The sequence below is a fragment of the Parambassis ranga genome, chromosome 17, assembly GCF_900634625.1.
Source record: "Parambassis ranga chromosome 17, fParRan2.1, whole genome shotgun sequence".
Lineage (NCBI taxonomy): Eukaryota > Metazoa > Chordata > Actinopteri > Ambassidae > Parambassis > Parambassis ranga.
The window spans coordinates 656,398-669,592 of record NC_041037.1 but is presented as its reverse complement, the minus strand read 5'-3'; the positions used below and the strand labels follow the sequence as shown (position 1 = coordinate 669,592).

Sequence of the window (13,195 nt, the reverse complement as noted above, 5' to 3'; positions counted from 1 at the left end):
TGCACAATATCAACATATGACAGACGTCCCCACTGACCGGCCAGAGAAGACAATGCAGCACCGCCACTGTCTGTGTCTCGATGATCCAGCAGACAAAGCAACAGCTACAATGCTACAGCTAGCATGCTAACACTACAGACTTATGCTAACAGAACATATGTCCATATTGCCCGGCGTCTGATATAACCACAAAAGCCAGAGCGAGGAGGTCTTTCAGTCAGGAGTCCGTGGTTCGAGTCCCCCTGACACTGCGAGCTGTTCTGTTGTTGCCCGCCTTTAAGTTTTTAATCACAGCTTAAGCTAAATCACCTTAAAACACATTTTACAAGCAAGACTGCTTGGTCACCATCACGACAAAGTCCGCCTCCATGAACACATTGAGATGCTGCTGGAGACATATGCACAAATGTTTAAAGGACTGAAATATCAACCTGATGTTAGGTTTCCCTGGGGAGGACAGGCTGGTACCGCAGTTGGTTGCTAATGGATTTAGCTTAGAAACCAAACCTTTGGATGGATTTTTGGGTCTATACATGTTCACACATGAAGTAACTAATGTGTTGACTAAAACTTTACATTGAAGTTTAGATGGAGTCAGTGTCATTCAGCTGCTTCACTTTATAGTACACACACACACACACACACACACACACACACACACACACACGACTGCCAGCTTCCATGAAGGTAGTCTTGCACCTCGTCATCCCAACAATGCTTTGATGGCAGCCTGGTAAGAATAGCTCGCTCCACAGGTCCTGGCCTCCACAGACAAGACTGGGAGGCGGTAACACAGCAGTGGAGGTGAGAGGTATTTAGTGGCGAGCTGTGAGGGTCGGTGTTGTAGTTTTGGGACAGCGCTGACGAGGACACATGCTTGGATTTGTGTCTGTGGACTTGTCTTTCACAGAGGTTTGGTTGGAAAATGAGGATGTTTGGAGCGATCGATGTGTTTTTCATCGTGGTCAGTCATAACGTGTCCTTTATAGGTAAGTTTGAACCCTCATTTTTAAAGAAGTTACTCTGTGGTGAATAGAATACACAACTGTATGTGGGAATTAACCAAACCTATCTTTTAAATTCTTACCTTATCAACTCAATAAACCTTACCACCAAAGCCTATTTGCTGTCACCTTTCTGAACTGTGCCATTATTATTTATTTTATGCTATAACAGTCATGTAACAGTTGGTGCTGTGCTCTGTGTGCTAGGTAAAACCTGGTGGATTCTGATGCTGGTCTTACGCCTGCTCATCCTCCTCCTGGCCGGCTTCACGCTCTTCAGTGACGAGCAGGAAAGATTTATCTGCAACACCATCCAGCCCGGCTGCTCTAACGTGTGCTTCGACGTGTTTGCTCCGGTCTCCGTCTTTCGTCTCTGGCTCGTCCACCTCATCCTCCTCTGTCTTCCTCATTTCATGTTTGTGACCTACGTCACCCACAAAGCTCTGTCCCATCCCTATTTTGGAGGTTTCCACTGGTTTCGGGGGGGTTCCTCCTCCACCTTTGAGAACTTGTCCCTGAATAAAGCCCCACTTCACGACCAGTCGCGTGAATTAGCGGTGCCACGGTTCTACTGTACGTACTTGCTAGTTATCATTTTACAGATTCTTCTAGAAGCTGCTTTTAGTGCAGGCCAGTATTTTCTCTTTGGTTTGACCATTCCCAAGAGTTTCTTCTGTTACGAGGCTCCCTGCACCTCCGGGGTGGAATGCTACATCTCCAGACCCACTGAGAAGACCTTAATGCTGAACTTTATGCTCGCTGTGGCCTCCCTCTCCATCCTACTGAGCCTGGCTGACTTGGTGAGCTCCATGAAGGCGATGGTGAGGTGGAGGAGGAAGAGGGAGATGCTGATGGAGGAGATGAGTAAAGGAGAGCAAAGCAGTATGCTCACAACCACAACAGTGACAGAAGACAGTGATGTTGTTTTAACCAGGAGAACCGGCTCAAGGATGAGCGGCCTCAGAGATGAAAAACCTGCTGCTGCTGCTGCTGCTGGAGGAGGACTTTGTGAATCTGCTGATGAGAAGAGCCCAGAAAGCAGCAACAGCAAAGTGGAGATGTGCCGGCCGCCTACTCCCATGACCACACCAGTGCCAAGTCATTATGTCCTTCACAGCCACTTGAGGCCCCCGCTGTCCCCTCGGCCTGATAGAGGACCATTATCAAACCTGAGGGTGACGACACAAATAGGTGTCAAAAAGCTGAGCCAGAGCTCTTCAGCTGGGACAAACTCAGAACAACACTCTGATAGCAGTGACTGTCAGGACAAGAGGGCGTGGGTGTGATCCACAGAGGGTGGCCGTCCGTCCACCACAAGACCAGACCCAGATCTTTACAAGATGAATGTCTTCACTGCATGAATAAAAATCTTTACAGGAAAAAACAGAGAATGCTGCACTGACGTATAAAATACATTAGAAACACTGCAGTGCTGTTTTATCCTCTTTTAGCGGATGGTTTGGTTTTGGCGAGACAACTGGACTTGTAGAGGTTGGATTTGAAAAAAATAAATAAGAACAGCCATTTTCTCGGTGTTGAAGCTCCACCATCAGATTTGAACTGGGCACATAGCGATGTAAACATTAGTCATTCCAGGTCAAGGCTGTCTAAGTCAGACCTGCCACACGGTCCGGGTCTGAATGTGTCACCTTAGGAAACCAAAGGCAAGCGCAGATAGAGTCTTCCAGCAGCAGGAAGAGACACGAGGAAACCATAACTTGTTACCATGGTAACAACTTTTTACAATTGCTGGACTTCGCTTGGCTATTTTTTAAATAAATTCACTATGAATTATTTTCATCGTATTCATTTCTCTATCAGTTTTGTCTGTTTTCCAACTGCTCTTGTTTTGTTTGGCATCTTCTTTGGTTTTCAGCTTTTTAAGCACTTTTATAGACCGATCATGTCCTTTCACAGCGCTCACTGTCCTTGTTCCAGTTTTGACTCACAAAATAAAAGCACGCAGGCTGACCTTGAGGAAGCAGCAGCTGTTGTCTGGATTTCTCAGTGCTGGCAGCCACAACAGACACAATGACCTCACCTCTGACCTCTCACAAGACTCAGTGACCCAGCCATGACCTGACTTAAGCCTCCCCTGCTCGGGTAGCCTACCAACCTTCAGCCGTCGCTCACCACCATCATTCAACATCGACATCAACACGGCACGCAGGTGATGACCTGAGAGAACCACAGATGTTAATTTTACTGCTTTCCTTTGACATTAAAGATTAAAAAAAAAGGAAAAGATTTGACGTTTTCCGTCATTCAGTCTAAAAAACGTAGAGGAAGAAATACTATACTAAATACTATAGACTTCAGAAACAACATCTTCTAAAAGTGTTGATCTTCTAAAGCTTTATTATTAAACCTCAATCCAGTCTCAAACACAGCTCCTGAGCCTCTACTGTAGCCATGACCCCAACACATGCCTCATGCCCTCCTCATTCTTCTTCTGCTGTGGTATTTGGAGCAGCTAAGACATGCAGAAACATCAGCAGGGTGGCCAGTCATCAGCTGGGGCTCAGAGAAAGGACTGCACTGTCACTGACGGAGGTCAGGGGGTCGAACGAGTCGACCTGGTGACCCTGTACATGAGTCAGCCCGGGTTCATGCACAGCGGGGTCTGACCTTCCCACGTCCCATCAACCAACACACACACAGAAGCTGTGTGTCCTCTGCTGCCATCTTGGCGTCATCATGACGCTCACTCTCTACAGAGATGAACTGCTGTATAGGCAAAAGTATGAGGAGCATTAACTCTAAAGCAAGCCAAAAAACAGCCTGGCTCACTGTGGGTGGGGTTGAAATCAGCCAGTAAAGTAAATAAAGTAAATTCTTTCATATCCTGTCTTATGACAGCTAACTGTACGAAAGGCATCCTCCTTGGGATAAACCTGTCCTGGGCCGTTGTGACCTTAGATAATCATACTTTCCACATGAGTATGGGTAGATGGAGACTACATAAATGTGCCTCACATTAAGTGTAACAGTGTAAGTGTTGTACAAGCGATCTGGGTTCTCTATCTAATAGTGGTGAGTACTGGAGATAAAATGGACTGACCGCACACTGAAGGAGGTGACGATTTTTATTTCCTGCCCGGTCAGAACAACTGATTTACTGTCATCTAGTGGCCAAGGTTGAATACTGAATTCATCAGATATCAACCCCCCCACCCACACACAATACTGTACATTTTGCCAACTACAAAATGATGAAACATTAATTTATTTATTATTTATTACCATACAACTGGTATAATACCAGCAAAATAATATATAATTTACCCATTAATTCTAAAGACCTCTCCCTGAATGTGGAGAAGACAAAGGAGATGGTTGTGGACTACAGGAGAGCACAGAGTCAGCACACCCCTCTGACCATCGACGGTGCTGCTGTGGAGCAGGTGAGCAGCACCAAGTTCCTGGGTGTGCACATCACTGAGGACCTCTCCTGGACTAACAACACTGCATCCCTGACCAAGAAGGCCCAGCAGCGCCTCTACTTCCTCCGCAAGCTCAGAAGAGCCAGAGCCCCTCCCTCCATCCTGTGCACCTTCTACAGAGGGGCTGTTGAGAGCATCCTGTCCAGCTGCATGACTGTGTGGTACGGAGCCTGCACCGCCACCTGCAGGAAGACGCTTCATCGCATAGTGAGAGCAGCTGAGAGGATCACCGGCGTCCCTCTCCCCTCCCTCCAAGACCTCTACGACAGCCGTCTCACCCGAAAGGCCCTCCGCATCACAGGAGACCCCACCCACCCTTCACACCGCTTCTTCAGTCTGCTGCCATCAGGACAGAGGCTGAAGCCTCCGGGCCAGGACCAGCAGACTGAGGGACAGCTTCATCCACCAGGCTGTCAGGAAGCTGAACTCTCTCCCTGCTGCGCCCCACTTTCTCCCCCTTCCCTGACACCGCCCCCCAACCCCACCCCACCCCCTACCCCTACCACCACCCAAGATAGGAACCAGTGTTAATTTTGGCAGCAATTTCTGATTTAGTTTTTATTTTAGTCTTGTGACTAAAATGTCATTTTATTTTAGTCACATATTAGTCATCAACATTTTTTAAGTTTTAGTCTAGTTTTAGTCACTAAATCCACGGCAGATTTAGTCGACTAAAATTCTATGATATATATTTTTTTATGAAATAATTAAGGTCTGAAGTGCAATAAAAACAGGCACAGCTTTAACTTGTGTTATTTGAAATTTAGTTATTTAAATATTTAATTGTTTTAATTGCTATGACCTTTTCACAAAAGAACCGTGAGCTGCTCTCCCTGAATACACTGTCCAGTCATGACCTTCTTCATGAATCCTCCATAACTACAGCAAAACACTTCAGTGACAACTTAGAAACAGGTCGCATGCTGTAAAACCATCAGCAGCGGGGTCTTCATTTATAGATTTTGTCACGTGTATCTTTGAACGGAAGTTAAGATGACTCGTCTGCAAACGTCGCTTCACGTTTATTGTGTTTTCCCCACATGGTTTGCAAACCGTCCTGTTTGTCTTGACATCAAATGTGTCCGTGTGTCTGTTCTTCTCCTGTGTTGTGTTACCATGCATGAGGACGCCTTCTTCCAGCATTGCAGGGTAACGTCCTTACGCAGAGAGATCACTTCTGATTGGCTCTCTGCCGCCGTCTCCTGATTCGTCCCTCCCTTCCACAGTCAAAATTTGCTCTGATTGAATCTGGTCTCCATCAATTATTTCGTCTTGTTTTTATTCGTTGACGAAAGTGTCAATACATTTCGTCTTTGTTTTTGGCACCGTGCGTTAGTTTTTATTTAGTTATCGTCTCATTTTTATCAGCAAAAAAAGGTCGTTAACGAAAACTATGACGAAAATGATTCGTCAACAAAATTAACACTGATAGGAACTCTGTGCACCAGCCACTTTACCCTGTACATTCTCTTGCACCCTATTCATGTCATACCAGTCTCATATAAGCTGCTATAACTTTATATATAACTTTAATATAAACTATTCCTGGACTGTTTATATTATGCCAACTGCACTGTCTTGCACTATACATCTTTTGCACTCTGACTGCATTGTGCCTTCATTATGTGCCTTGTATTTTTGTGTGTGCCTCATTGTAGGCACATATTTTACACTTTATATTTATCTATCTTTTAGCTATATGTTATATGTTGCAGAGTTAAGAGTAACGCAATTTCGGTTCTCTGTATGTCCAGCACATGTAGCAGATTTGACAATAAAGCTGACTTTGACTTGACTAAAGAAAACAGCTTCTCACCCATGCAGCTGCAGGAACGCTTGACTGGGAGTCAGGAAAGAGGTGAAGTCACCAGCACACTCAGCACTCAGTATGGGAACAGCACCACCTGCAGGCAGGGAGGGAGACCTACACAAAACTCAGGATACATGACTCAGTCATAACAACAACAAAGTGCTGTAGTTAGAAAGGAGAAATGTAGAAGTTTCCATGCTGTTTTTACTTCATTTATTCTCATCTGATGAGATCTGAGGAAGAACTAAGAATGAATGTAGTTCTTCCTGCATGTTGTGAAACTCACAGAACACACCCTGCCTCTCATAAAAAAGCTCTGAGTCACTCTGTCATGAAGTTGTTCCTCCCCTTCACAGATCTGTCTGCATCAGGACGGGTAGAAGCAGCATGGAGGAAACTGCAGCTGCTGCTGAGCCTCATTTCCTGTAAGAGAGGAACCAGAGCAGAGATCTGTTTCCTTCAGAGCACAGAGAGCCTTTCTGTTCAGAGAAAGAGAAACTACCTGACCGTCACTGACAAAGAGGTGAAATGGCGCAGCAAGAACAACAGCTGGACCGACTGAAATTCTGCTGCTCCATCTGTCTGGATCTACTGAAGGATCCGGTGACGATTCCCTGTGGACACAGCTACTGCATGAACTGTATTCAAAGCTGCTGGAACAGAGAGGATGAGCAGAGAATCCACAGCTGCCCTCAGTGCAGGAAGACTTTCACACCGAGGCCTGTCCTGGTGAAAAACACCATGTTAGCAGAAATAGTGGAGGATCTGAAGAAGACTGGACTCCAAGCTGCTGCTGCTGATCACTGCTATGCTGGACCTGAAGATGTGGCCTGTGATGTCTGCACTGGAAGAAAACTGAAAGCTAACAAGTCCTGTTTAGTCTGTTTGGCGTCATACTGTGAGAAACACCTGCAGCCTCATTATGACGCAGCTACGTTCAAGAAACACAGGCTGGTGGAGCCCTCCAAGAACCTCCAGGAGAACATCTGCTCTCGTCATGATGAGGTGATGAAGATGTTCTGCCGCACTGATCAGCAGTCTGTCTGTTATCTCTGCTCTGTGGAGGAACATAAAGGCCACGACACAGTCTCAGCTGCAGCAGAGAGGACTGAGAGGCAGAGAGAGCTCCAGGAGAGTCTGCAACAAATCCTGCAGAGAGTCCAGGACAGAGAGGGAGATGTGAAGCTGCTCCAACAGGAGGTGGAGGCCATCAGTCGCTCTGCTGATAAAACAGTGAAGGACAGTGAGAAGATCTTCACTGAGCTGATCCGTCTGATCCAGAAAAGAAGCTCTGATGTGAAGCAGCAGGTCAGATCCCAGCAGGAAGCTGAAGTGAGTCGAGTCAAAGAGCGTCAGGAGGAGCTGGAGCAGGAGATCACTGAGCTGAAGAGGAAAGCTGCTGAGCTGGAGCAGCTCTCACACACAGAGGACCACATCCACTTTCTACACAACTACCGCCCACTGTCAGCACTCAGTGAGTCCACACACTCATCCAGCATCAACATCCGTCCTCTGAGGTACTTTGAGGATGTGACAGCAGCTGTGTCAGAGCTCAGAGACAAACTACAGGACACTCTGAGACAGACGTGGACAAACGTCTCCCTGACTGAAGTGGATGTTTTACTGTCAGAACCAGAGCCACAGACCAGAGCTGCATTCTTACAGTATTCATGTGAACTCACACTGGATCCAAACACAGTACAGAGAGAGCTGAAACTATCACAGGGGAACAGAAAAGTAACACGTGTGAAACAACAACAGCCTTATTCTGATCATCCAGACAGATTCACTGAGTGGCCTCAGGTCCTGAGCAGAGAGAGTCTGACTGGACGTTGTTACTGGGAGGTGGAGTGGAGAGGAGGAGGAGGAGGTTCTGTAGCAGTTGCATACAAGAGTATCAGCAGAGCAGGGACCGGGCATGAATGTGGATTTGGATACAATGACAAATCTTGGGCTTTATATTATCACCAAAACAGGTACAGATTTTATCACAACAACATCCACACTGAGGTCTCAGTTCCATCTTCCTCCAGAGTAGGAGTGTACCTGAATCACAGAGCAGGTATTCTGTCCTTCTACAGCGTCTCTGAAACCACGACTCTCCTCCACAGAGTCCAGACCACATTCACTGAGCCGCTCTATGCTGGATTTTATATTTATTATGGATCCTCATGTGAGTTGTGCAGTGTGAAGTAGAACAGATCAATCATAGAGGTCATGAGTTCAGGTGGAACTCTTCTCTTGATGCTTCAGACAGAAAGAAATGTTGGAGGTTCAGATTCATCACAAGCTGGCTTCATAACTTGTGTTTTCTCTGATGTTCACCACACTGTAAACACCATGTGTGAGTACATAGAAACATGTCTCCATGAAATCCAACATGGAGGTCTGTCTGAGCTCTTACACATGGATATTTGAGTGTATTTCCTGCACAGCTTCTCTCTGTGTTAGATGAGTTCTGGATGTTTCACTGTCTCAGCTCAGCAGCTACAAACTGTCATATTTTTACTCACATAAATGAATAAAGTGAAGAAATTCCACAATAATCAGTGAATGAACATTTGGATCATTGATCGCTCCTCCAGCCTTAAATCTGCATTTTATGTACAGACTGTTCAAATTCTCATTTGCTTCCTGTCATTGTGTAACTCTGTGGAAAACCCTGTAAACATGTAAATATTATCATCATCCACAGGGAATTTATGAGTGTAAATATGAAATTAAACTGTGTTTCTGTCCTTCTGCCTTCAGTGAAAATGAGCTGTTCTCAAATCAAATCTGAATGTATGCCTATATCGCCATCATGCCACTCCACAGATGTTTCCTCATTTAATTTCAAATGGCATCCATCAGCTATGAAGTACTTAGGAATAACTTTACATCCAAATCTGGATGAAATAATGATTTCAAATATAGAACCTCTCCTCCGAAATATAAAATTGAATTTAGAAACATGGAGTAAATTGAATCTTACCCTATGGGGTAAAATAAATGTCATTAAAATGGTGGTTGTCCCCCAGTTCAATTATGTTTCCATGATGTTACCCGTGTCAATACCCACACAGGTGTTTATTGATTTTGAAAGAATACTCAAAGACTTTTTATGGGATAAGAAGAGGCCAAGGATTAATATACAGAAGATGTGGACACCAAGAGACATGGGAGGAATGGCTCTCCCAAATGTGAGGTTATATAAAATTGAGTTGGATTAAAATTGAGCAGGAGTTAACAAGCCCTTTTAGACCCACAGATGCCCTTTCACAGAATCTTTCTAGTGATGGAGAAGAGACTGATCCCATAGGCTCTCATTCGAGAGCAGTGTGGAGGGAAGCACACAAGCTTTGTGGGGTGTCACACCTTAGACAATCAAACTCCTCTATTTGGCAAAATCCTGCAATGTTGGAAATGCCAGTCAGATGCGGGAACATTTATACATGCTATGTGGGAATGTAAGAAGGTTTATCCTTCCTTATCCTGGGAAAAGACAGTGGACTGTATAGGTAGATGGCTGGGCTCCACAATCCCTATGTCACCAAGACTGTGCTTGTTAGGAGACCGGTCAGTACAGCCCACAATGTCAAAACAAGATTTTAGGGTACTGAAAGTGGGGGTAATCCCTGCTGCCCGAATTATCCTCAGAGTATGGAAAGACACATCCTCCCTGGATTTTAAAAAATGGATAGAAACCCTGTTTGAAATTTTATCCTATGAAAAAATGCTGGCCAGAATCAATGATGATATTGAGAATTTTGAGGAATCATGGGGACGTGTTCTTCTCTCAATAGGGGAGATAGGAAGCACCTCAAGGATGTGAATGTGACTCCTCTTTTTGTTTGTGTAAATCAGTTTTTCCTTTCTCTGTTAGCTGTACATTTCATTTTATGTAATCCAGACAACCATTGTTATTTATTTATTTCTGCTGGACATGGGCATGAAAATGACAAGAAATCGAATTTTGAATGATGCTGTCTGTTCTGTTTGTTCTGTCAGCTGCAGGAACGCTTGACTGGGAGTCAGGAAAGAGGTGAAGTCACCAGCACACTCAGTATGGGAACAGCACCACCTGCAGGCAGGGAGGGAGACCAACACAAAACTCAGCATACATGACTGAGTCATAACAACAACAAAGTGCTGTAGTTAGAAAGGAGAAATGTAGAAGTTTCCATGCTGCAGACAGTGCGGCTGAAGCAGTGCATGTTTTTACTTCATTTATTCTCATCTGATGAGATCTGAGGAAGAACTAAGAATGAATGTAGTTCTTCCCAGTGGTGGAGGAAGTACTGAAGCTTGGTACCCAAGTAAAAGTACAAATAACCAGCAAAATATATACTTAAGTAAAAGTCTTAAGTACTTTTAAATGTACTTAAAGTATTCAAAGTAAAAGTACTCACACACTGAATATATATGATTGATTTCCAAAGGATGTGAACAGGTTAAAATAATCAAAGTCAAATGGAGCATGTGTAGTTAATGTCCATGTTGAGTCCAGAAGCAGCTGTGGACAGGTCTGTGTGTCATGAGGCAGGCTGTGGGCATCAAGTGAACAGAGAGGCTGCTGATAACAAACAGGCATTCAGCATGTTTACTGTGTCAGTGTTCCTGCTGTAGATTCATGTGATGATTCATGTTCATCATTCATGGATGGACCTGTGTTAGCAGACAGCAGCTAACTAGTTAGCTCACTGAGCCAGAGCACCGGCATCATGACTGAGGCTCATTATAGAAACACAGCTGCAGCGTGACACCAGCTCCATGCAGAGTCTGACCTCACATCATAGCCGGCGATTTTTAAGGCCAACTTAAAGTCTGTACTCCCGAAGTTCTGCCAGCATGTTAAGTGGTCTACACGAGGGGAGAACACATTGGATCACGTCTATACCAACATCAAGCATGCGTACAGAGCCATACCCCTCCCCCACCTCTGACAGTCTGACCATCTCTCCCTCCTGCTCTCCCCAGCCTACACCCCCCTCAGGCGTAGCTCCAGGCCCACCACAAAAACTGTCCCAATCTGGCCTGATGATGCACTCACCAAACTACAAGACTGTTTCCAACAGACAGACTGGGACTTATTTGAACATCAGGAGCTGGAGACACTCACAGGAACGTATTGGACTATATTCAGTTCTGCATCGGGAATGTGACTGTGGACAAAACCACTGTACCAAGATGCTCGAGCTGAGCAGCAAAGAGGCATAAAAAGAGCCAAGGTGCACATAGAGTCCCATCTGTCCAGCAACAACTCTCAGGAGGTGTGGCGGGGCATACATGACATCACTAACTTCAGAGGTAGTAATGTGTCGACAGCAGATCAGAGTGTGTCACTGGCAGAGGAGCTAAACTGCTTCTTTGTCCGCTTTGAATCATCTCAGCAGCACTCATCTGCTCCAGCCATGTCCCAGCCCCCACCCCCATCTGGCTCCTGCACCACTCCACTCACTATACAGGAGCACGATGTCAGACGTGTGCTCCTGGCAGTGAACCCCAAGAAGGCTCCCAGCCCAGACGGAGTACCTGGCAAGTTGCTCAAAGCCTGCGCCCACCAGCTCGCCCCCACCTTTACCAGGATCTTCAACCTTTCACGCAGTCATCCCACCCTGCCTGAAATCTTCCACAATAATCCCGGTGCCAAAGAAGTCTCCCATCACCAGCATCAATGATTACCGACCAGTGGCCCTCACTCTGGTGATCATGAAGTGCCTTGAAAAACTAGTTTTTCAGCACAGCAAGGACCATCTCCCCCCAGGGCATACAGGGCAAACAGATCCGCTGAGGGCGCTGTTGCTGTAGCTCTCCACTCTGCGCTGAACCACCTGGAGCAGCAGCAGAGCTACGCCCAGATGCCCTGTGTGGATTACAGATCTGCATTTAACACAATAATCCCAGACAGACTATGCCTGAAACTGAACACTATCAGCATACCTCCCCCCACATGTGCCTGGATAAAGGACTTTCTCACAGATAGACCCAAGACTGTGAGACTTGGCCCCTACCTCTCCTCCACCCACACACTGAGCATCGGCTCCCCACAGGGCTGTGTGCTGAGCCCCTCCTGTACTGTCTCTACACCCACGATCGCAGTCCGGCCCACAATGACAACCTCGTCAAGTTTACTGACGACACAACAGTGGTCGGACTCATCTCCAGAGGTGACGAGGCTGCCTACAGGGAGGAGATCCTGAAGCTGGCAGCCTGGTGTTCTGAGAATAACCTCGCTCTCAACATCAAGAAAACCAGAGAGATTATCATCGACTTCAGGAAGCACAGCACCGATCCAGCCCCCCTTTACATCAACGGAGAGAGTGGAGAGGGTCCACACCATCCGGTTTCTTGGCGTCCTCATCTCAGCGGACATCTCCTGGTCAGAGAACATCACCTCAATCATCAAGAAGGCTCAGCAGCGGCTACACTTCCTGAGAGTCCAACACAACCTAAACCCCGCCCTGCTGCTGACCTACTGCTCATCCACTGAGAGCCTGCTGACATACTGCATCACAGTTTGGTAGAGTAGCTGCACTGTAGCAGACAGGGAGAGGTTAGAGAGGGTTGTTAAGACAGCACAGAGGATCATCGGATGCCCTCTCCCCTCCCTGATGGACACTTACACCTCCCACTGCCTCAGCAGAGCCATAAACATCATCAAGGACAGCTCCCACCCTGGCTCTGATCTGTGTGCCCTGCTACCCTCTGGGAGGCGCTACAGGTGCATCAGGACAAAGACAAACAGATTCAAAAACAGCTTCTTCCCAAAAGCTGTAACCACCCTGAACTCCCACACACACTGATTTAATGTGGGATATTACATATCCAGATGGACAATACACAACATGTGCAATACATTCATATATATATATAATTTCAAATGTATGACGTGCAATATTTTATCCATACTTGAATATTGTATATAGACCATATTTATATTCTCAGGACTTGTGCAC

At 46.0% G+C, this 13,195-nt stretch overlaps 2 protein-coding genes across 2 annotated transcripts; both read left to right on the top strand.

Annotated features, from left to right (window-relative positions):
• The first annotated feature begins 925 nt into the window (after window positions 1-925).
• LOC114449570 (gap junction delta-4 protein-like) lies at window positions 926-2,290 on the top strand. The gene is made up of 2 exons (XM_028427332.1): window positions 926-989; window positions 1,212-2,290. The coding sequence occupies exons 1-2, from the start codon at window positions 926-928 to the stop codon at window positions 2,288-2,290; spliced, it is 1,143 nt and encodes a 380-aa protein (XP_028283133.1).
• Window positions 2,291-6,626: 4,336 nt separating this feature from the next.
• On the top strand, window positions 6,627-9,263 carry LOC114449344 (tripartite motif-containing protein 16-like). Its single transcript, XM_028426932.1, has one exon. It carries the CDS (start codon window positions 6,786-6,788, stop codon window positions 8,451-8,453), a length of 1,668 nt encoding a protein of 555 aa, XP_028282733.1. The 5' UTR covers window positions 6,627-6,785; the 3' UTR covers window positions 8,454-9,263.
• Window positions 9,264-13,195: the final 3,932 nt, after the last annotated feature.

What these genes read in the sequence shown, in the direction of transcription:
- LOC114449570 (XM_028427332.1), top strand. Translation starts at nt 926, where the DNA reads ATGAGGATGTTTGGAGCGATCGATGTGTTTTTCATCGTGGTCAGTCAT. An exon ending in TCATAACGTGTCCTTTATAG is followed by an intron (nt 990 to 1,211) that starts GTAAGTTTGAAC and finishes TCTGTGTGCTAG; the next exon opens with GTAAAACCTGGTGGATTCTG.
- LOC114449344 (XM_028426932.1), top strand. Translation starts at nt 6,786, where the DNA reads ATGGCGCAGCAAGAACAACAGCTGGACCGACTGAAATTCTGCTGCTCC.